At 42.7% G+C, this 23,075-nt stretch overlaps 1 protein-coding gene across 3 annotated transcripts in view; it reads right to left on the minus strand.

Moving 5' to 3' along the window:
- Positions 1–22,512, minus strand: part of inpp4b (inositol polyphosphate-4-phosphatase type II B) — a 204,293-nt gene extending 181,781 nt beyond the window's left edge. The window contains exons 1-2 of one of the 3 annotated variants that reach the window (XM_072462537.1): positions 22,374–22,509; positions 12,807–12,923 (exon numbers count right to left, since the gene is read on the minus strand). In XM_072462537.1, the coding sequence (XP_072318638.1) occupies positions 12,807–12,923; positions 22,374–22,403 (147 nt within the window). In that variant the 5' untranslated portion in view covers positions 22,404–22,509. Of the gene's footprint in view, positions 1–12,806; positions 12,924–22,373 lie in introns of all 3 variants that reach the window. The other 2 variants (XM_072462536.1, XM_072462535.1) reach the window with 2 other exon arrangements.
- Positions 22,513–23,075: the final 563 nt, after the last annotated feature.

Consider the following 23,075-nt stretch of genomic DNA (forward strand, 5'->3'; position numbering starts at 1 on the left):
CCGCCACACAGAGACCGTAGCACTTAAAATCAAAATATGGATAACTTTTGATGCCCCATTTGTGTAGATGATTTCCCCAAATATGAGCTTGATCGGACAATCGCCCTGGGAGGAGTTTGTTAAAGTGTGAAGCGTAAAAATGTGGTGATTTGAGCGATGTTGCGGTTTTCCCATAGGGATAACATGGGAGGTTTCTGTCATCGCTACGACTACGCCGTAAAAAATAAGGCATTTGTCTGATTGGCTTTTTTGATCGGGACGCCAAAATAGAATTTTGGGTAAAGTTTAGAACATTTTGGTAAAACTAATTTTTGACCTTCAATGTTAATTTAAAGGTCACTTTGTAGGGGGCGCTATCGCGCCCATTTCAATTTTGTCATCATAAACTGGTCCAAACTAGAAAGTTTAACAACTGATTTAAATTTGGTCCTAATCGGACTCGTTTTGATCAAATGGGAGCAATTTTTAGATCTGCAATATTCCAAAATAAGTTGTCCAACTTTGCGGCTGCGCCGCACACAGACCGTAAAAGGTATCTCAAAAAATTGGATAACTTTAGATGCCCCACTTGTCCAGAGGACGTCCGCCGATTTTGAAGTCGGTGGGCAAAACGCCCTAGGAGGAGTTCGTCAAAGTTTGACTTGAACAAAATGGCTAACACAGCGTGTTTTCATTTTCAAAGGAAGATGGCGGCCATAGGGTAAGTCTGGGGGCGTGGCCACAATGATTTTTTTTTTTTGTCCTCACGAGAGGAATGCGTGTCCCGAATTTCGTAGCTTTACGACAAAGTTGACCTCGGGGCGTCTCCCATAGGCGCAATGTATTTTGACTTTTGTCGGTGGCGCTGTCGCGCCATTTTTTACCGAAAAAAAAATGGCCCAGAAAAAACAAAATTTTTCGCCGATTCTGAATTTTGGGCAAAGTTTGGTGAGTTTTTGAGCATGTTCAGGGGGTCAAATTAGAGTTCAAAGCGCTGAAGAAGAACAATAAAAAAAATAATAATATTTTTAGCAAAAACAATATAGCCGTTTCCACTATAACAACAAATTATACATCGTTTGAAAGCTCTAAGCCTTCCCGATGCCGCCATGGGGTGGAATCATCATTACGAGCGCTTACGCGCTCGTCACTCCCTATTCCGTCGGGATGCCCCGCCCACTCCCCATAGACTTCCATTGATTTGAGCAGATACAAGCATGGCCCATGCCTGCGGCATGGATTCTCGCGTACGGGACGATGCCAGGAGGGTTTTTGGAGGAATGCAGCGCTTCGCGCTGCTGTTGTCAACAATTAGTGAATGGGCTACGCCCATTCACTAATTGTTGACTATTTCTGTCATAGCAGGAGTAAGTATGCATGATCCATGCCTTCGGCATGGGCTAGTTCACTGTACTTGCCAGGGCTGTGCCCGCATGTTTGGTCAGACAGTTGCAACTCCTCCGCCAGGAGGGCCAGGAGCAATAGGCCCTCCGCCCTGCTGGGGCTCGGGCCTAATTATTGATAGATGAGAAGAATCCTATTATAGGTAAAAGAGTTTAGGGGAGTCAACTGAACTTTAAAATAAGCAATTGATCAAATGCACTTTTTGTTGCTCACTGTGCTAGAAAGTGGAATTAAATGCACATAAATGAGCATAATTTATGACCAGATGGAGTGGGAAAAATGCATGAGTAGCAAAATTGAGACCACAGTATATTACAGCATAATTACTACACAGGCGACAATATTTAGCCTGGTCAAATACACAGCTGTTCCAATACAGGAACAAACTATCTTAAATTTACAACTAAACCAAATGGTGGCGGGGGAAAACAAACTCGTATCGCTTTATTCTAATTATTTAACACACTTTTAACGTTCATATTTGATATAATTGTGTGTTTTGGTACAACAGGAAGACATAACAGACAACTTTTTGGTTAGTAGGTGTCGGTCTCTTCAATGTGTGCAGCAAATAAATATTTCAAGCTAGCACACGGGTGACCATGCCAGACAGAAGCCATCATGGAATCCCATGGCGGTGATCTATCCTTATGGCTCACTTACAGTTGCTATGAGTGACAAACATCACAGCTGCCAGTCTCCCAATGCTTGTTGTCTCTGGTGTGGAATACAGTCTGACACTAATTCTTAATGCAAAAAAGTAACTTGAATCAGTTACAAGAGGTCAATTTATATTATTAGTTTGCCTGAAATGAATAAACCAACAAGTAATTCATTAATAACCAACAATAATCATAAGTGTATATTGTAACTTTTCTAACCTTCATTTAATCTTGCATTAATTTCATTACAAGTGTTTGTATTGCTTAAAAATGCCTTGAAAAACATGTATTTGCTACTCATCATAGATCTGACATGTAACTTGGCCTGGTTACGAGTTACATAGTGGTTACATAGTGGTTACATAGTGGTTACATAGTGGTTACATAGGTTTCAAAGTGCACCTTTAACCAAGACAGATTCCTAAACAAGTATCCATCACAATCTCTACAAAAAACTATTAAGGCAGATAAAAAATGACTTGGAGAGTTGAGAGCGAATTCTGACAGATAAAAGATGCCAAGACCTTGATCAGTGGCTGCTATTTCGCCGCCGATTAAATTGCATTCTGTACTGGAGAAAAGTGCTAACTGGAAAACTCAATAACTGTCTGGTAACTTTTTGGCTTTTGAAAAATAACTATTAGACCATCCACAAAGCCTTTGAAATTCCATAGCGATTCGAGTTATTTGGGGATGAAATGATTTTCTAGTGCCTGGTGCCAGGGAAAAGTACCATTCAAGCAAAGTACCATTCATGCGAGTGTTAAGAAGTGGCTGGGGAGAGGCCGGTCACTCACTGGTTTGACTAATTCTAGTGGCGCAAAGATCAACAGCGGCTCTCTCAGTGCTGAACTTTCCCCCTGACAAAGCGGTGACATTGGCTGACTTTGGCACGATGACAGAGGGGGAAGCAAAGTGGCCATCAGACAAGACACAGCCCTTATCTGGGGACTGTGGGTTATCACTGCTCAGCTGTCCAGCCAATCAGGACCAGGACCTTTCTGGGATATCGCTCAGATTGCTTTCTTGTACTGCCGTGTGGGTTTCTGAACGTGTCTTCTGGATGCTTAGCTCTTTAGTCTGTTGCCTTTTGTCGTCATTCCAGAGTGTCAATAATCATATTCTGTTTTTATACACGTTGGTCCACAGGAGTCGGGTAGCACTGCTGCATGGCGTTTTACCCCTCTGTCCCCACTGGTGAATGGATGATTGCTAATTACTTTGCAAGACTTCTGACTTCAACACCACAGGTTGCTAGTCTGTGTCTGCATGGGATAGCAGATGGGTTTTAGGTATGTCAACAGCAACACGTATTTTGGTCTATTTTTAAAAGGGTTAGTTTAGCTGGACCACATAAGCTACAAACAATTGTATGCAGTTTTATAGCTGTAGCCCACTCACCCACGCTTTCTTTCTGTTAATGTTACATGTATAATGTACCAGAATAAAGGAAAATGATATAATTTTACATGAGAATCAGAAAAGGTTTATTGCCATCGTCATTGAACACAGTTTGCAGACTTAGGAACTTAAAATAAAATAATAATACAATAATAATAACAGCAACATCTATAGAGTCACATATGGCATGCATAATTAAAGAATTTAAGATAAGATAAGATAAGATATTCCTTTTATTCCTTTATTGTCCCACATGGGGAAATTTCATTGGTGCAACGCAGGTAGATACAGAGGTAGATACAGAAGAACAGATCACTTATAGGAAGTCTGAAAAACACTTTCAGTAGAAGATCTCCTATAAATAAATAAAAACTCCCATAGACAAATAAATACATAAATACCATTGCATGTGATCCCGACAGTAATTGCACATGAATATGTGTCACGACAGCACATAGATTGCACATGAATTTCACAGTAATTGCACATATGACAGAATTGCACATCAGTATTAGGTTAGGTCAGTATTGCGCCGGGATAACGTGACGATCTCCGGGTAAGACGACAGTTCTCCGCAGTTTCATGAGTTCCTCCTTTGTGTAAACGCGGTACGGCACCGGCCGGGGGGCGGGGCCGGAGCCGGGGGGCGGGGCCGGAGCCGGGGGGCGGGGCCGGAGCCGGGGGACTCAGAGCCAAGACACATCGCCACGACACGACGAAAACACTCAATCCAGCCGAATAAAGTCAAAACAAGTTAATTTAAAGCGATTCCAGTGCGTGTCCCGATCGTTCGTGAAGTTCCTCTTTCATATAAACAAACTACTGAAATAGGGTAAAAAATAAACTTGGTCTCAGTATGTACACAGATATTTACACAGACATTTACAGATGGTCGGAAATAGTGTCGAAAGTGACCAGTGCGGTATTGGTTGAGTAGAGTTAAAGTGGCAGGTGTTATGTGTTCATGAGTCCAACGGCAGAGGCAAAGAAACTGTTCCTGTGACCGGCCTGCACCCCCCAGAGCCCTGGAGACGTACAGCTCTAGACTATATCAAGTTGGCTTTTAATATTTTGTTTGGTAACAGAATGTATACTATCATCACCAACTGTTATCTGTTAGCTTTATGTTGCTAGCAGCCCCACAACTAATCGACAGAAGTAAAAGAAGCTTACTGTGTATCCAAATAGGGATTATTTGTCAAGTTTATATACAAATCAGAGGAAGACAGGCAGCATGATGCAACCCCTCCACGATGGCCCCGTGGTGCTGTTTGTGAAGGGTTTTAGACAGCTTCTTGCTCCAATGTCTTTTTGAACATGCATCCTGCTGACGATCCTGCGCTTCTGACTGTTACCACTTCACTCCCCTCTCACACAGTTTTGGCAGTATACTTGCGCACTTACAGAAAATTCCCAGCACACTGACACTCATCCAACTAAAAGCAAGCGGCTGTGGCCAAAAAAATGTCAAGTCGCCACTTTTTACACGTCATGATTATTGACAGGGCAGGATTAACCGAGGCCCGGATTCTCCATACTTCAGCAGTTCATAATTGGAGCGACAATTCACAGCGGAACAGTGGCTGCTCCGAGTGCCTCCTGGGATGAGGCTAATATCTGCCAGTCAAAATCCCCTCACATCGGGCGGACAGAGCATGAATGGCTCCAGGATTTACACCGTACCACTATTATCTTCTATCAGTGAGGGAGACAAAATCTTACGCTTTGCAAGTCTGAGTTTATGTCATGTGCATTCTGAGTGCTTGGTGGGGCTGCTACCGCTCCATGGGGATTTTATTTCTTTGCCTATTACATTAAACCTATATTTTTTTGCATTTATTCACCTATATGTGTTCTTATTGCTCAAAAGCACATACTATTGTAGGAGTAGGATTACCAGAGACCTGTAACTGGACCTGATTGTGTCACCTGCTTGTCGCCGTGAGATGTTTAATGCTACGCTTTACTGTGGAACATTCTCTGCAATGCATTGTCCTCCGCTTGAAATGATAGTGCACCATTAATGTAGAATGTAACCCACTTGCTGTAAATGCAGGAGAGAAACCTCTTACTTAGCCTGGCTGCGATGACTCGAATAATACACAATGGGGAACGCAAAGGTAATCACTTCTTTGTGGCACAATTATCTCGTCTCATACAAGCTTCATGTTTTGTTCTGTGGTCATTTCATAGAGAGTAAAGTGACTATTAAGTAGGGCTTTGCAGTCGTTTCTCCTTTGTTTCTAGTGAAAAAGATGTTTCACTTATGAGCGGCCTTTCTCAGAATGTTGTATACTTTTAATTAATGAATATTATAAGAATATGATATATAATCGGAATAAAGATAGTAAAAGAAATACATGAATTAAAGGTGCCATAACATGTTTTTTTTTCACGTTTTGTAGTCTATCCTAAGTGTATAATTGATAATAATAAGGGTTGTGCAAAACTCCGGGGCTTGTATGGGGAGACGAGCCTGCAGCAGCGCGGAGCCCGGCGGAAGGGGGCGGCAGGCGAGAGGCGGGTGGAGAGGGGGGAGGGGGGATGATGACGCGTGCCTGTGGTTATGACGCGGTCCTGTGAACACCCCCCGTCAGTTTGGAGATTGGAGGAAAGGAGATAGTCTGTAATATAGCTAAACACTGCGGGAATCAAAAAAACACTCTGGGTACATATATGAAGCACAATTAGCAATGTAAGAAGGTTAAAAGCTCTGAAAAGTCGATTTTGCATGTTATGGGACGTTTAAATGTAAATCGGCTTTGAAACTTGGCCTCGAATAGAAATACCCATCTAGGTCGACCTCTAGTCAAAGAGCGATGCCAGAATGAGATCATTTCAGTTTTTGTACATTTAATTTGAATCCAGACTTTGGACCATGAAAATGCATCACATTGAGTATTGAAATGTCTGGTGTGGTCAAACATACTAGAACATCCTCTGGTAGACTGATTTGTGTAAAATGTTCAATGTAGGATTCCCTGGGTGACCAAAAAATTACTTTATGGTCTGTGTTTTTTCCTCTGGAGGTCTGGTAACTATGGTAACTATGGTAACTTATACAAGCAGAGGGAGGATGACGTGGGATGGCGTCTTCCGGAATAAGGTGGATAGTCTTATAGCCCCCCCCTCTCCCACTGTTTCATTGTTGATTTTCTAACTTTCTGTTCCATTGTGATTTAAAAATAATTCGAATTGAACTGAATAGTAACAAGTAAAAAAAAAAAATTACAACTACCTGGGAAGATATGGTGGTATGTTCCTCTGAAGTAAACAGAAAATCAATCCACCCACACTAAAGTGGTAGAATTAATGTTTCAAATGTCAAATTTACCAGACCTTAAGCACCTAATAAGACACTCAATGAGTTAAGATAAAATGTCAATGTAAGTCAGTTATTCAGGCTGCAGACTTGATGCTGAGAAAGTACAGTTAAACACAGATGCAAGATTTGCAGAGGGCTAAGAATCGACCTGCAGTGTTTCACCGTGCGGTCCAGAACAAGGTGAGACAACACTGATGAGAACAGATTCCCCTCACATGTTCGCTCGTAGGAGAAGAGCCTGGAGCAGAGACGCTGTGCTGAGGACATGCAGCAGGAGGACGTGGAGAGGCTGTACACCTGAGGGCTCCTCTCTGCTTAATATAACGGCTGTTTCTGGAGCTGCTTTGATTTTGGTCGACGGAGCAGAGGTCAAATCAGAACTAAACAGGATTAAAGTAGTACCTGGGTACCAAAGTGTCCAAACTTATAATTATTACTACAATAAAAAGCATAAGTAGAGAAAGGCTTAGTGTTTGTGTGGATAACTATGAACCACATAGATTTTTTAAATGACCAGATTATGTATTTTGTTGTGTTTGTGCTTCTTGTGTCCGTTTGATTTACCAACAGGGATGGGCGATATATCGGTCAAAGAATTGGCAATTTTTAACATTTAACAAAAATTATATATATATTTTTCCTTTTTTTGGATAGATTGTCAAACAATTTGTAAAAATGGAAATAGAAGAGCAATTAGGGAAAACAAATGGCCATATGTTTAGACACATTATTCCATCTCCTGGATAATAAAATGTATGAAATAATTTGTGTGCTATGAGTTTTAAAATCGAAATATGAGTATAGGCAAAAAGCATGGGCAACAGCAACACGCCAAATGTCACTTATTGGAATTGGCTCAAAATTACCATAAAGTATCTGCCCCTCCCTAACCAACAGCACTATCTTTGTAATACATATTTTGCCTTGTCCAACAAATGTTTTATACTGTGCTCATAGTTCTGTTAATGATAAATGTCTTTAAAACTATCAGTTTTTTATTCCAATAATGCATTATGATGAATCATTGTAACCTCAGTGTGGTCGTGTGTCACATGGCCAAACCTGGACTGTTTTAAATGCTTCTATGGAGCTCCATCAGATGAGGCCTGTTAGACGCCCCGTCCCAGAAACAAATGGTCATAATGAGAGCACTGTAAAAACCCCTCGCTTGGGTTTCATTTGATTTAATACACTTTACGACCGCTTTATGGAAATGACCGCATGTGGCCCATTCTCCTCTTTTACACCGGCCGGCCCAGCCCAGCCTCTTTGTTTGTCACGGTACGGTGCGCACCACGGAAACCAATCAGAATCCCAGGGCAGTAATAGGAATGCAAAGTGAAAAGTGCATCAGACGTTCATTGCAGATTTCGGGGGGCGCGGGCAGGCAAAAGTAGAGCATGATTAAAGGGGAGAGCTCGTCCACAGCCAGATGTCCCAGGCCTTTATAGCGACACTCAGAGAGGACGCCACGACACGGTGCAGGTCTGTCATTACCAGGGTCACCGCATCACACAGTTGAACTTACACAACAAACAGAAAACTCCTTTAACTTTATAGAGAGCGTGCCGTTTGTTTTGGGGGTGAACTCAATATAAACAGGTTTAAATTGCAGTCTCTTAGTGCAGGGTCCAAAAGAATATTTACTATAACTTTGAAACAAATGGTACTTGAAGTTCTACCACTGAGCCACATATTTGCACAGCCTACTGCGTCTCTTCTACTTGTACTACTTGTACTACTACGCTGCTACTAATTGGTGCAATTGGAAGTATTTCTTCTGCTACTGTTTTTTCTATTTTATCACTACTATTACTATTAACTATGATCATCACTACTGCTAGTATTCCTGCTACTTTCTGTGACCGCTGTGGAAACAAACTCTACTACACTGTATTTATTCAATAGTTTAGACATATTCCATAGTAAATCTTTGGCATAATTTTGCGAGCTATTGTAGGCCGTCATCAGGGATGTCACGAGATCAAATCAAACTTTCATTTACTCAGTGTAAAAGATCACTCTTCCTCAAGTATGTGACCAGATTCATTAAATAAAACTTCCTCAATCACAAGAAGCTCCATATTTCTATTTTAAGTACTTTATTATTACTTTATTATAAGTACTTAATTTTTGGGAGTATAGAAAGAATTGCATTAGTTTTCTCGTGATTATTTTGCTTTAGTTCTTAAGTTTGTATAATTTATGAATAACTTTGACATCCCACACAACTTATCTATTGCTACACACCAAATCTTAATCTTGCAGTTCAAACTGTGCGCCCTTTATAGTTAGTACGACAGGATTGTTTCTCTATCCTGTATCCTAAATCTAATTATCATTTTGTGCTTTCAAGCATGAGAGACACAGATGGTTCTCTCTGGAGACAGCGGCAACAGCAGCACCCACTCATTAGGTATGTATAACCAATCATCTCGCTTTGAATCGTTACGTTCAAGGACCTCCATATTCTTAAGCTATTGATTGATTTAATATTTTTTATCATTGTGTATTTCAAAGACAATCAGAATATTGCACCAAGCTGATTGGATGTACTTGGGGTAAAACTGAGAGTATGAAGTTTAGGCTAGACATTTATTCTGTGACACTGGAGACTAGACTGGATTATTTACACCGGAGTGAGAACTGAGCCTCAATAAAGCCTCTGCGTCGTCCCTCAGAGAGTGAAATATTCATGGCCCAGCAGCCGGACTAATCTTACAATATCTAGATGGAGAACCAAAGCATCAAGCTGTGAAATACCCTGTCCAGGAGGACCAGTTAAGGCGCGGTCATATTTGATACTGAACAAAATCCAGCTTTAGTGTGTGTGTAGGTGTGTGTGTGTGTGTGTGTGTAGGTGTGTGTGTGTGTAGGCATGTGTGTGTGTGTGTGTGTGTGTGTGTGTAGGCAGGTGTGTGAGTGTAGGTAGGTGTGTGAGTGTGTGTGTGTGTGTGTAGGCAGGTGTGTGAGTGTGTGTGTGTGTGTGTAGGCAGGTGTGTGAGTGTGTGTGAGTGTGTGTGTGTGTGTGTGTAGGCAGGTGTGTGAGTGTAGGTAGGTGTGTGAGTGTGTGTGTGTGTGTGTAGGCAGGTGTGTGAGTGTGTGTGTGTGTGTGTAGGCAGGTGTGTGAGTGTGTGTGAGTGTGTGTGTGTGTGTGTAGGCAGGTGTGTGAGTGTAGGTAGGTGTGTGAGTGTGTGTGAGTGTGTGTGTGTGTGTAGGTGTGTCAGGCTCTGGCATGAGGTCCTCCCTGCTTCGCTTTGATGTCCAAAAAAGGTGCTCAAAAACACATTCATGTGAAAATTAACAATGCGCCAAACGGTTTGTGAGAGCTAAAGCCAACTTCGAAGCATGAGCCCGTAACCAGGCGCTGGCTGCAGCTCGTCCTGGTCAAGCCTCCCATTGGCTGGAAGCAGGGAAGGAGGAGCCAGCAGCACAGATCTAAAACACACTAGATGCACACCACAAAACACATGGAATATAAGGGAAGGTTAAAACAAACTTTTTGTGCAGCCTTTTTAAAATATAGACAATATATTTGATATTCAATTGGACTTAAGTTGGAACGGGACAAATTTGAAAGACTCTGGACCAATTGAGACCATTATTTTAATTTAAAGATGCTATGATTAGATTTTTCAGATGTTTAGTATGTTGAGTATTTATATTTTATTTCCCCACTCTGGTTGAGTTCTGTTATTCTGTTTTCTGGTGGGTTTATTCTATGAAAAAAACACACACACACAAAAAAACATGTGAAAAGTGTGATATTATCAATTTTTCATCATATCTGCCACGCCTAGTTAGAGCGATAAAGAGGTAACGGTTTAAACTGCCTGCGTCCTCGTTTTACGGTTTGAAAATACGGTACCCAGCTCTAAATAGTGCATTAGTGTCAGCCGTCCACACGAGCAGAGTGATTTTCTGTTTGTGCTTTCTCTCCTCTTCCATCATGAAATTACCTGCTCCGTGTTGAGTGGTTGTAAACTGCCATTTAAACAGCTGGGGCCTGTATTACGAGGCCTCTCCATGTTTCAGGTCATGACTGCGCCACTTTCAAACTTCTTTAATGAAACACAGACAGACGGAGTTGAAAAACTAAGAGCAAAACACAGTGCGACAGCAGCGACGCCTGGAAAATCACAGAAAGTCATCTTAATGTACTCCAACGCACATGAATCAGGGCGTTTTCCCGTTGTCGCCCGAAAGTTATGGTGTTATTCAAGTCTAAGCTTTTTGTGGAGTGCAGAGAAGCGCAGCATCGATTAGGAGTTGAAAAGCTTTAGCGGGGAGTAGGGTTAGCATGAACCGTAAAAGCCCAGGTTTGAGTGAAGTGCTGCGTTTGTGTGTCAGTGATGTTTCTGACAGACTGACAAAGGCCCCTGAAAATCACTCAGAAAAGACAGTGAGGGACAGAAGCATGCAAAAACTCCCCATGACTACAGACTCCATTACAGAAATGAAATGTAGCCTATTTTTAATATGTACACAGTTTGTATTGAAAATATAATTAGTACACTTACACAAATGTAACTTTCCAAGTAACCAACAGCTAACTAAATACAATAAGTTATGCAAGCCATTCATTCATCTATGTTCAGAGTTAAAAATATAGAGCTGCCAGGTCCTCTTCCAAACTTTCACCCTTTTCACTGCCACATGAGGGGGGAAATACAAATAATCAGTGTACTTTAGATGTAAAATTGTAACAAATGTCTCAGATGAATGAGTATAGCAGTAAAAGAAAGGTCTCCTGTAAGACCCACAGTGCTGTCCTCACAGGGCCCATGTTCTGCATAGATATTCAGAGCACACCTTGAAACAAACTGCAACACAACAAAGCAAATATTATCTGGGATCGTTATTCGAGGCTGAGTTCAGACCAGTCAAATGACATTAAAGCTAAACACACAGATTTGTGGCTTTACAGAGAAAAATCACAACCAAATACATTTCAAAGCCTGGCATCCAGGCCTGTACATTCAGCTGTTCAAAGGGCATATTTGACTTCAACTGAGAAATGATTAGGTTTCCTCTAAGAGGCGCCCAAAGCACTGCCTGTGCAGATTTAAGTGTATACTTGGATAAAGCAAAAAAATATAGCCTTTTTGTCAAACATTCAATGATCATGCTAAGTTAAACATAAAGTAAGCAAGCAGAGTTGTCATGACACTTCAAACTTAATATTATACCAGCAAAAGGCTCGATACTCAAAGCCAACTTTTATACAAATAGAAAAGTCCTACAGTGAAATCACGGCTTTCCATCTTATATTACCATACACAGAATAATACTGTGGATAAATTTACCATGTGGTGACATTTTTTTTGTAAAAGTTCAAGACTGTTGCGTGGGGTGTGCCTACCATCAATAGATGTTATATATTCATTTATTTATGGGACTGTCTGTTGACCTTTCCAATATGGATACAATCGTTGGACGACTCAACCTCAGTCATTAGTCCAATTAATTAGCTCACGTGCAAAAGATCCAATGAGTTTATATTACTGTTACTTCTGTGTCATGCTAACATCTCACCAGGCTAAATGAAGCGTGCATTGAGATCGATGCCAAACTCTCAGCGATTCACAGATTATACACAACGTGGCCCATCAACGTTCCCCCGTGTGTGTCTTTATCCCCTTTCTAACCGATATGCTCGCGCTCCTCTGGGATCCGCTGTCCGTCCTCTACAAACGGCAATGCAAACCATCCTTCTCCCAAAAACAAAATCACAACAAGGGTCTCCCGTTTGGTCGACCGCAAATAATGCATTGCTGAGATGATCATACTAGAAACGCCAAGGCACCAAATAACTTCCAGTGAGCAGACTTTGTGATGCTGTAACGAGACTCTGCGGGCAATTTTTTGGCGCGTTTCATGTTTTCCCCCCTTGCACAATTCAAAGCCGGAGCGCACGCAGAGCCGACAGCTCAACAAGGCGTCGGCTTCGCGGCTCGCTCCGAACGCATTCTTACAAGTTACCTCCTCAAAATGCGAACCCTCGCGGCGGACGGAGGAAAAGGGCGCTTACTCACCGACTCGCGGCGCTTGTCCTTTGCGTCAAACACCGTTAGCTTCACTAGCGTCTCTGGGCTAGCGGCGTGGCCCGATGGGAAGGTCACGCCGGTCAGGAAAAGCGGGTCTTTGTTGGCCTGTCGCAAAGAGGGACGAGACACAAATTATGTAGGATTGACACAAGTTTAAAAAAAATAAAATCCTGAGCCGTGGGGAAAGAGGGAGGAGACGTGGCGTGATATGATGGCTGAGGGCAAATCTGGGCACGGCAGGTCAAAAGATAGGGCCCATACCAGTGGCTCTACCTACAGCGTTGGTGACAGTAAACTCTTTTAGTGCAGTATTAATGTTAACAAACGTAATCCTCGGACTGTGTGGGAGGCTGTCGCTAGTTTACAATCTTTATCAGTCGTAGGCCGGTCGCGATAAAAACTATATCGCTGGCACACACCGATCGCTTTGCAACATCGATGTTCGTACACGCAACGAGAGAAGCGAGGAAAGTGCGCACATAACAGGTTCTGGTAAGCGCAAAAGCTGAATTTTCCTCCACAGCTTTATGTTCTACCTCGAATCAACCCCGATTGACTCTTGAATGACTGATTGTCATTGATTATATTGAGAAAATTATTAATAGCAAATTTAAAAGAACATGCTAATTTCTGGAAACTGGACCTTGGTTTATTTGTAACCTCCTGCATTTGGTGTTGCTTGATGTAGAGTTGATGCAGCAGTTTATGAAAGTACTTTAATTGTTGAAGTGATCATTTGTTTGTGGTGATTATTTCCTAGAATTATTGCATTAGCAGTATAAAATGTCATGCTAAGTTATGTCATTTATCGATATATTTTCAGAGGCAATATATCATCTGTCAAAAAAATTTATTGTTACAGGCCGTAGTCAGGGGTACACCATGGCAAACCATCTGAACTAGCATCTCACAGTCATAGAGGCAAAATATTTGACTTGTTACTTTTTGGTAGAAGTAAATACCAAACTAACGCCGGCTGCGCACTAACCTTTAGTGTGAAGCCGGCTTTAGTTTGGTATTTGTAATTTTTAGATTTTGCAGACCAGCGACATGAAGACATTTGCCTCACATGAAGCACAGCCACACCACACACTGGCAGATTTGTTAGAAGCTGAGGAGAGAGCAAGTGTCACGTGATCGAAGGCGCTGTGTAATGAAAACAAATACATGCAGATGTGAGGCGAGCATGAGCTGCCTCTCCAATCTTACTCAGAGAAAAGAGTTGTGTGTTGATTAAACCTGCTTCACTCGCAAGGACCACGACCCCAGCCACGATGCAAAGTGTTTATTGACATACGAGAAACATGAACAACACAAATGTACAGAAATAGAGGCAGTTTCGGGGGTTCTGGCGACGGCGCTCCAGGGCCTCAATATAAACTGGTATGATTACAATAATTAGAAGAGGGTGGGAGGGAGGGACATGAAGCCACAAACGCTGATGTGTGTGAATTGGATGCCTAAATACTGTAGCTGCAAAAAGGGGCGTGAAAAGGGTGTGGTCCTGCTCCCGAACTTAAGATAACAAACTTATCTTTATTTCTAAAGGTCACAGGAGAGCGCTATATTCACTGGACGTAAGGAGCCTACTACAGGCACTTTAACACGGATGAATAATGAAAAAAACATTCCCCGTTGGTCTTGTTCATACTATTTCTATAGTTTAAAGGTCGTCACTAGGCAACGGAGCCTAGCACAGCGCTCACAATTTGAGGTTTGCTAGCAGCGACCCAACATATAATCTTAATACACGACAAGATAGTGCAGCAGTTAGCGCTCTCGCTTCACAGCAAGAGGGTCCTGGGATCGAAAGATACCTTCTGTGAGGAGTTTGCATGTTCTCCCCGTGTCTGCAAAGATTTCCTACTATGGTTTCTCCTACCACTAAAAACATGTACAATAGTATACTGATGTATGAATGAGAGAATGTTGTGAGAGTGAAAGTGGGACAAGGGATGCAAATCAGCCCATGGCTAATCCGGCATGTTTACAGCATGTATTTCATGTATGTTCATTAAGATGCACTGTCCCCACCAAGTAAAAGAAACAGAATGTCTCCCCAAACTCGCAGAGAGGCAAATTGGTCTTAATATTGGGCATAAAATCCTCTAGTGTGCAGAAGGCTTAACTCAAATACCATCTAGAGTCTGAAAATTGTTCCAGAATTGACCTGATATTCAAAGCCTGGATTACAAAAGGTATAAATGTTTTTTCACCAGATTGTAAAAGATAAGCACATGAAAAGCTTTGAAATGTTGAAAGAATCCTTTGACTTGGAGAAATTAAACAAAATCATTATAACCCTTTGACAGAATTTCTTATCAAGGCTTATGAATCAGAACTTTCAAGGGGAATAACATCTATATTGTACCAATGCATTGCTAATCTGGAACGCTTCTCTACCAAATATATTAAAAACAAATGGGAAAGAGAAGGTAATCTTGCTTTGACGGGAAAGTGTGTGTATATCCCAGTGGAGGACATTTTTCATAACACTATGTCAAAGTGCTCATTATTCACGTGTTTTGGAACTGTCCTGTTGCTCAGAAATATCGGACTGAAATGAATAATGCACTGCAGATCCCTCTCGATTTTAAACTATGTACGTGGGCCTCAAAACTCCTTCCATGGACACAGTAAATGGATACCTTTGGAGCATACATTTGTCAGCTGGAAAAAAGGCAATCACAAAGAAATGGCTGACACAGACCTCACCAACGACCAAGGACTGGACTGACATGGTAACGGACATTTAAAAAATTGAAAAAATTACATTCAATTTTAAGAAGAATTTAATTTAAATCTAAGGACACATTTGAAAAACTCTGGACCAATTGGAACCGTTATATACATTTAAATATACCATAATTCTGTTTCTTTGCCTTTTAGTTTATTGATTTAGTTTCTTTTAATTTTATTTTCCCCTCTCTGTTGTGTTTATGTTAAAAAATCACAATCTTAACTGTGTCGGCTGCAATTTTACATCAGAAACGGTTTATGCCATTGCCAATGAACAGAAATATAAAACAATTTAAATCTGCTATAGGATGCAAATGCAGATGTAGTGCAGAAAGTGAACAGCGCAGTGAGTGAGTGATTACATTACAGTTAAAGTGACAGGTGTTTAAGAAGTGTACATTCCGCACATCTTGCACTGTGACAACCACAAATCTTCCACCAAAATGTTTGTTCATGCAGTGTAGAAATACTGGTATAAAAAGCTCTCTAAATCGTAAGATTAACTCTCACTGGTGGGAATTTTTCTTCAGCTACCCGCCCATGTTGCCATCAACTGTGCAGTTGACGGCGTGAATTTGGGTTTAGCAGCGTTTACACAAGAGGTTTCTGTTACTCTACAAACCTGCCCATGCCACTCCGATACAGGTCTCTCTAGTTGAATAAATTCCCTTTTCGTATTAGCACAACAAAGCTTTTGGCATCTAAAAGCTTGACAATTTGACCCAAAAGCCGGTCTGTAAACTTGCCCGAGGCCTGAATTACAGATGCCTATCAACAGTAATCACCAATTAACTTTCATCTACTTCCAACTTATCTAACGCTACATGAAATTAGAATTCGCGAACAGAAATCCACTTAAAGTATTTCAAAGGATTGTGCCGGTATAGCCTTCATGGATTGAGTTTGTTAAATGGCCTTAATCAAACTCTTTCCAAGTTGTTTGTATTTACATGGAAGGCTTCCTCCTCCTCCTCCTCCTCCTCCTCCTCCTCCTCCTCCTCCTCCTCCTCCTCCTCCTCCTCCTCCTCCTCCTCCTCCTCCTCCTCCGCCTCCTCCTCCTCCTCCTCCTCCGCCTCCGCCTCCTCCTCCTCCTCAGACGGGTGTCTCTAGAATGCAACCCCCCCGGGACAGTTCTGGGACAGACGGGGAAGTGGTAATGACCCTGGCAGACTGGCAGACGGTGGTAAATATAGGGCACACCCTTTCTAAACACGAAGGAATGATGACGTGCTCAAATCACTCAAACATTTGTTTTGTGTATCAAGGCGACCGTGATCACACGATTATTAAGTCTGATGAAGGGCAGTTGCCCAAAATGTAACGTATCGGAATTGATATTTAACATTCTAGAACGCCAAACAGTTTAACATTCAGGTGAACATTTTATGGTGGAATTTGCTGTTTAACTGTCAGATTTCGGATTGGTTGACCTGGTTTATGGTTCATATCTGTGTAATTACTGTGCCCATCCACTTGAAAATATGACACAGAGTTCAATGTCTTTTTTTGTCAGCATGAATAAACAACAGTTAAATTGTTTGTTCACAATTGCTTCACAAAGAGGTGCCAATATTCAACTCCAGCGGCATGATTGTTGTCAGTTGAAAGGACTTTCAGGACTTTACATTACTTTTACATTTAATCAAATAATGAATGTATATAGCACCTATCGAGGCACCCAACGTTTTACATTGCAGCCGTGGGTAGAAAAGAAATGTATTCAAGTAGAAGTACAAAGTAATAAGATGTGTAAGAGTAACTGACATGCGTATACCAGTATTTATGATTTGAAGTTATTGTAAATAGAAGGAGAAAACATTAAATAATGCACAAAGGGCCAGATTTACTACGACAGGTGCTAAATTGCGAGTACTACTTCAAGTTTAGCTGAGGTATGTGCTCCACGTTTCTCCAGAGTTCAGCTGATGTGCACGGACAGAGGAAAGTGTTGGAGAACTGGCACACGTGGAGTGGATAGCATGTAGCATAGTCCTCCATGCAGTAAATTGACAGCACTGTCCTGTCAAATTAAGCCTACGGGCTAAAAATTCCTTACCCGCACTTGCCTGTGACTAACACAGCCGAAAACATGAATCTTGAGGATCGCTTGGATTTTATTACAGCCTTTTCAAAAGCAAAATCTGAAATGGGATAGCGGGATAACAGGACGGCGCGGACTGCTTTGGAGATGCCCAGGATGAGAAGAAGTTAAGGGACAGGTGAAGCGCGAACAGACCAATTGCGCCTTCTCTTGTGTCATCAATACTCCGTGCATCCGTGCAGAGCTAGCGGCCTTTACACGCTCTGAGGACTTTAAAAGGACGTGGGAGAGACTCATGAAATCCATTTGAGGGACAGTTTCTATCAACTGCTCCAGTTAGGTGCCATACAGATGAGAATCTAGGCCAAAGTCTTGCAGATAAAGTTTGTTTAATAACCTCACCCTTCTGTCAAAACAACACATTATTATTTTATACCCATCGTACACAATCCTTCCAGATCCTTTTTACCGCCACATCGATGTGTAAATTGCAGTAGTCTGTTGAATACCTGCTTTTCGGACACGGTACATTTTCACACAGTCTAGATGCGTGCAAAACACTATCGTTTCCATTTTCTTTTACACGTTGGGGAAAAAATTGCCCCGTTGTGCATATTCATTAGGTCCCAAGTGCCAAGTTTTTACTGTGGCCTGAGAGAGATAAAAGTCTGCACACACTTTTAGCTCCAGTTTACCATGTACTTTCACTTACTGGCCTATAATGTTCTTTTTAAAGGATGGACTACAAAATGAGAATCAGATCGTAACTGAAGGAGCGGTGCAAGAAATCCAAATCTTCAAATCATTTACTACCGTCAGCACAAAGCGTTTGCCACTTACCAGACTTACCGCAGTGGATAGAGCCACCAAAACTTGACCTCAATTACTGTTACGCTGTAAAATATACAACTCAAGTAGGAGTGAAAGTATAGCATCTGGAAACTACTCGGGGAAGCACGATTTATTTCAATAAAGACTCACATTCATACTAGGCAAGGTGGGTGAAGTGTCTAGCCTAAGAACACGACGACAGTTTGCACTTGCACTGCTACCCCGCCGTGACGCCTGGTATTCCCATAGTAGCCAGGCCCAACCGAGCTTCTGAAACGAGATCAGCACTCTCTAATCTTGAATTGGATCACTGGCACTGAGAGTGAAATAACATCGTCGTTTCAAACAAATAGCATTGGATTAACCGCTAAACGCACACAACACACCAAAGCCCTCCTCATCTCCACACTAATAACACTCCTGATCCTTTAGACGCCACCATGGTCTCCCTGTAGACGAATACATATTTCCCGCTCTTACTTCAGGGTCAATTCACACACGCATACACCCGCCTCAATAGCGTTCACTGTCCAGCAATAAACCACAGTCTTCCTCGCACAGAGCCGATTCAGCACTCTCAATACAGGCATGGGGGGAAAGAAATGAGCTCTCTGAAAACTCCTACACGTACTGTACATCAACCGCAGCGACAGAAAGAAAGAAAGAACAGTGCGTTTCTGAAGGTCTCAACAAGGCTCACTCACACTTACCAGCATAATGGCAGACCCGGTTCAAGCTTCTTTAGTGATGGGCTGAGATGAGCTCGAGTGGTAAACCCGTGTTCATTTACATAAAGGAGCGAGCCACAGTCTGTCAGCGGTGGACAGGGAATATGCTGCTATGGGAGCGGCGGCGGCGGCGGTAGATCAGTGCGGAACTGGCCAATTTGAGTCATTAGAGAGTCGAGGGTGTGCGCGGTAACCGTGGGCAGGGACTACACTTTTCCTCTTCGTTTCCTCAACATGTTCCAGCCACTTTGATGAGAGACAAACTAACTTGGCTAATTAATAAAGTATATTAGCATCTGAAAATTAGCCTACATCAAAACTAAACCATCGACTCAGCATTGTCTTGGTACAATAGACAAGTACCGTATTTTCCGGAGTATAAGTCGCACCAGCCAAAAAATGCATAATACATATATATTACATATGTTAGTCGCACTGGAGTATGGAATCCGGTTGCAAGTGTGAAAATAACAAATAATATCACATATAAGTCGCTCCGGAGTATAAGTATATAGGTATAAGTATAAGTCGTAACCCCGGCCAAAACTATGAAAAAAGGTGCAACTTATAGTCCGGAAAATACGGTACATTCTATCTTCCTTGTAGTACATTGTAAAAACAGAACTTTGTCCCGAAGACTTTATGTGAAAGGACAGCTGTAGCTTGAAATGGGGAGAGCGAGGGAAGAGACATTCGGCAAGCAGTCGAGGGCGAGAAGCAAACCCACGACTCTCAGCGGTGCTAACAACAACAACAACAACAACATCATACGCTGAACACGACCAAGTATTTTTTTGCGCTCTCACAGTTTGACAATCACTAGTCGATCCAAACTACGCAACGAAATCCCGACGTTCAGCTTTAAAACCCGCTGCCCAACGGTTCCTCCTCTCTTGACCGCTCATAATTACACACGAGATGTCTTGGCCGAGCTCCAGACTGGGGGGTCTCCGCTCCACTAGCCGGACATCAAAGAGCGCTCTCTCCCTGGGCTTTACTGGGCCAATCCCCCCCAAGCGCCGGCCCTCCTGGTGGACGTGCTTCCAGAACGGGATTTTCCTACACACACACACATAAACTGTACTTGACGGGCAAGAAAACGGCTGCTCTTTCCAATCCACAATTTCGTTCTCTTATGTCACACTAAACACAGAGCGAAGCCCAAGAGGAAAACAAAGAACGTACAATTCCATCGGTGTGTGTTTATCTGTAAAAGCTCTCAGTTTGAGATGGTAGATATTTTTCACACGGCCTCAAATGTGGTGTCAAAGCCGTTCCCTAATACCCTTTAAAGAGATATAGTGGCTGGAGATTTACTACTTAAGTTGTCACTGCTCTTTTCTGTTTTACCGACAGCAGATTAAGACGTACGAGCCACAGGGAGAGAGAGACGCTCTGTGACTCGGGGACGGTTGAGCGGCGTCATCATTTGTATACAGAGGACGTGTTTGGTGGTCTTTTCACTGTGAAGTTGCTCGTCTGATCCATGTTCCAACCAATACTGTCCGATAGTGTCCTTGCCTTGGGACTTTGAATCCAAAAATTACAAAACCTGTAGAAATTACCGTATTTTCCGGACTATAAATTGCACCTTTTTCATAGTTTTGGCCGGGGTGCGACTTATATTTATACTTATATACTTATACTCCGGAGCGACTTATAAGTGATATTATTTGTTATTTTCACACTTTCATTTCATACTCCAGTGCAACTTATATATGTTTTTTTTATTCTCTATTAAGCATTTTTTGGATGGTGCGACTTATACTCCGGTGCCACTTATAGTCCGGAAAATACGGTAATATCATCTTTATGCAGGGCAGCTGAAGCACAAATGATTAAACGTACTATTACACATAATGTTACACTGCCAATCTAAAAGCACTGATCAAACCAAAAGATCCATAAACAATAAACGTAATAAATTGTCTTTGACCTGAAGTTGAAATGAAATACAAATTCCTCATTACTTATTCTGTGTGTACTTTTCTTTTCTTTTCGCCACTTCATAAAAGGGAATGATTGCCGACAACCCGTTAGAAGTGTGCGGTTGAGTTGGAGTAGAACATGTGTGAATTAACTATGGCAACCGTGTAAGCAGCCCTTTGTATAGCTGTAAAGTTTCACTCGGAGCTCGTCTGATTCCCACGTGCCACCGCGTTCACTTTCTCTGCCCGGTGATTCATGGACTACACTACAGGGGCGCTAAAGCAGTTGGCCTCTCCCGTCACTTATCTCCTAAATTAAACCACGGAGTCCAGATAATACTGCTATTCCACGGACGGGACTCAATGCCGCGGCCACATCTCCGGCCCGAGCCAAGTCCGGGGCAGCTGTCGTGAGCTGGCATCCCGGGAATGCGACAGGCCGGAGAAACGAGCGACATGCGGCGTTCGCTCGCTTTCTTAAACACACACACACACACACACGCACACAGAAACACACACACACACACACACACACACACACACACACAGGTCTGTCCGTGTCATCTGGGTTAACGAACATCTGCTCGCGGACGTGCTCGACAGCAGCGAGAGTGGAATCCTGCCGGTGTTCGGTGTCAGAACAAACAACCTCCGCTCCTCGTGTACGCCGGTGCGCGCTCAGGGGCCACGATAAAGGCGTCTCAAAGTCAGCCGTACTTTAAAATGTTTCGGTAGAGCACAACTTTGGAGATGTGCGCACAATTTTTGGTGAGTTGTGCATTCTCAAAGTGAATGGCAAGCAACAGGCTAGAGAAGTTATTGAGTATGTAAAGAGAGTATATGTTTGGAAGTTAGAATTAGCAGTTTTTCAGTGTTTATTACTGTAAACGACATAGTCAATGATCAAATGTTGCACATCTTCAGAGCAGAACATTCATGTGCCAACCTCAGTTAGATAATGTGAATGAAAGTGAATCATTTATTTTGCGTCTCACTACATGTAAAAAAAGAATCAAAACATTCTCAGATTTGACAGTGTGACATTATGACGGCATGTGAAGTGACTAAAATGAGCAGAAACCTGTCCCAGCAGTGGTCCGCGCCCCGCAGCTTGCAAACCGCCGGTCTAGTGTTAATATCATATCAGCCACCAGTCCGATATGAATTTCCACTCGCAACTCGCGCTGTAAACAAATAAAACTGCCGGCTCCACCGCACTCCACAGGCACCTCTTAATCTTGCCGATGCACCCGCACACACACACTAAACATCACGCGTGTAAACATACCCTTGTCTTGTGCAGCGGAAAGCAATCCATACTGTCAGATCGTTCTCCAGATCCCGAGCATTACTGCGCCGAAATCACAACTCCAGCGGCCGCACTGGCAGGGTCTGTGGAGCAGGCTGAGGCAGCATTCAGAATCCTACCACATCCTGTCTTTTCACACACACACAGACACACACACACACATTCAGCTCTGTGGCAAAGTCAGGAGTGAAGGAAAAGCTGCTCAAACGCACTCTTTCAGGAGGCTTATTCTAATGTAGCTCTACTGGATTAGCCAAAAATACCAATGTATATACCCGGGGGGGAAGATCTGCCCATATGAAAGTGAGAGGAGGGGAAAAGTCCTACATGTGAAAAGTGGGTGTTCCGTCGCGGGGCGTGGGCGCAGCTGTCCCCAACCCCGAAAACACTTGCGCGCCGGTCTCCTTAGCGGCAACAGCGTCGCAGTTGGTGGGCCAAACAACGGGCATTTAAAGAGGTTAAAGAGCAACGTACAGTCTCCCGCTTGACTCATCTCTGCGAGCATATGCCGCACATAATCAGTCCGTCATGCGGGGCCAACTGTCACCTGAAAGAGGCGCGGAGTGCCCAGTGTCTGTTCCACTTGGCTGCCTCAGATGGAACCAAAATGCAAACGGAGAAAGTACATATGACGGCGGGCGGGCGGGCGGGATTCAGTGACCCAAAGACAGGCAGACAACA

Source organism: Eucyclogobius newberryi, unplaced genomic scaffold, assembly GCF_026437365.1.
Source record: "Eucyclogobius newberryi isolate DKJ021-1_F unplaced genomic scaffold, fEucNew1.0.hap1 SCAF_4, whole genome shotgun sequence".
In the NCBI taxonomy this organism is placed as follows: domain Eukaryota; kingdom Metazoa; phylum Chordata; class Actinopteri; order Gobiiformes; family Gobiidae; genus Eucyclogobius; species Eucyclogobius newberryi.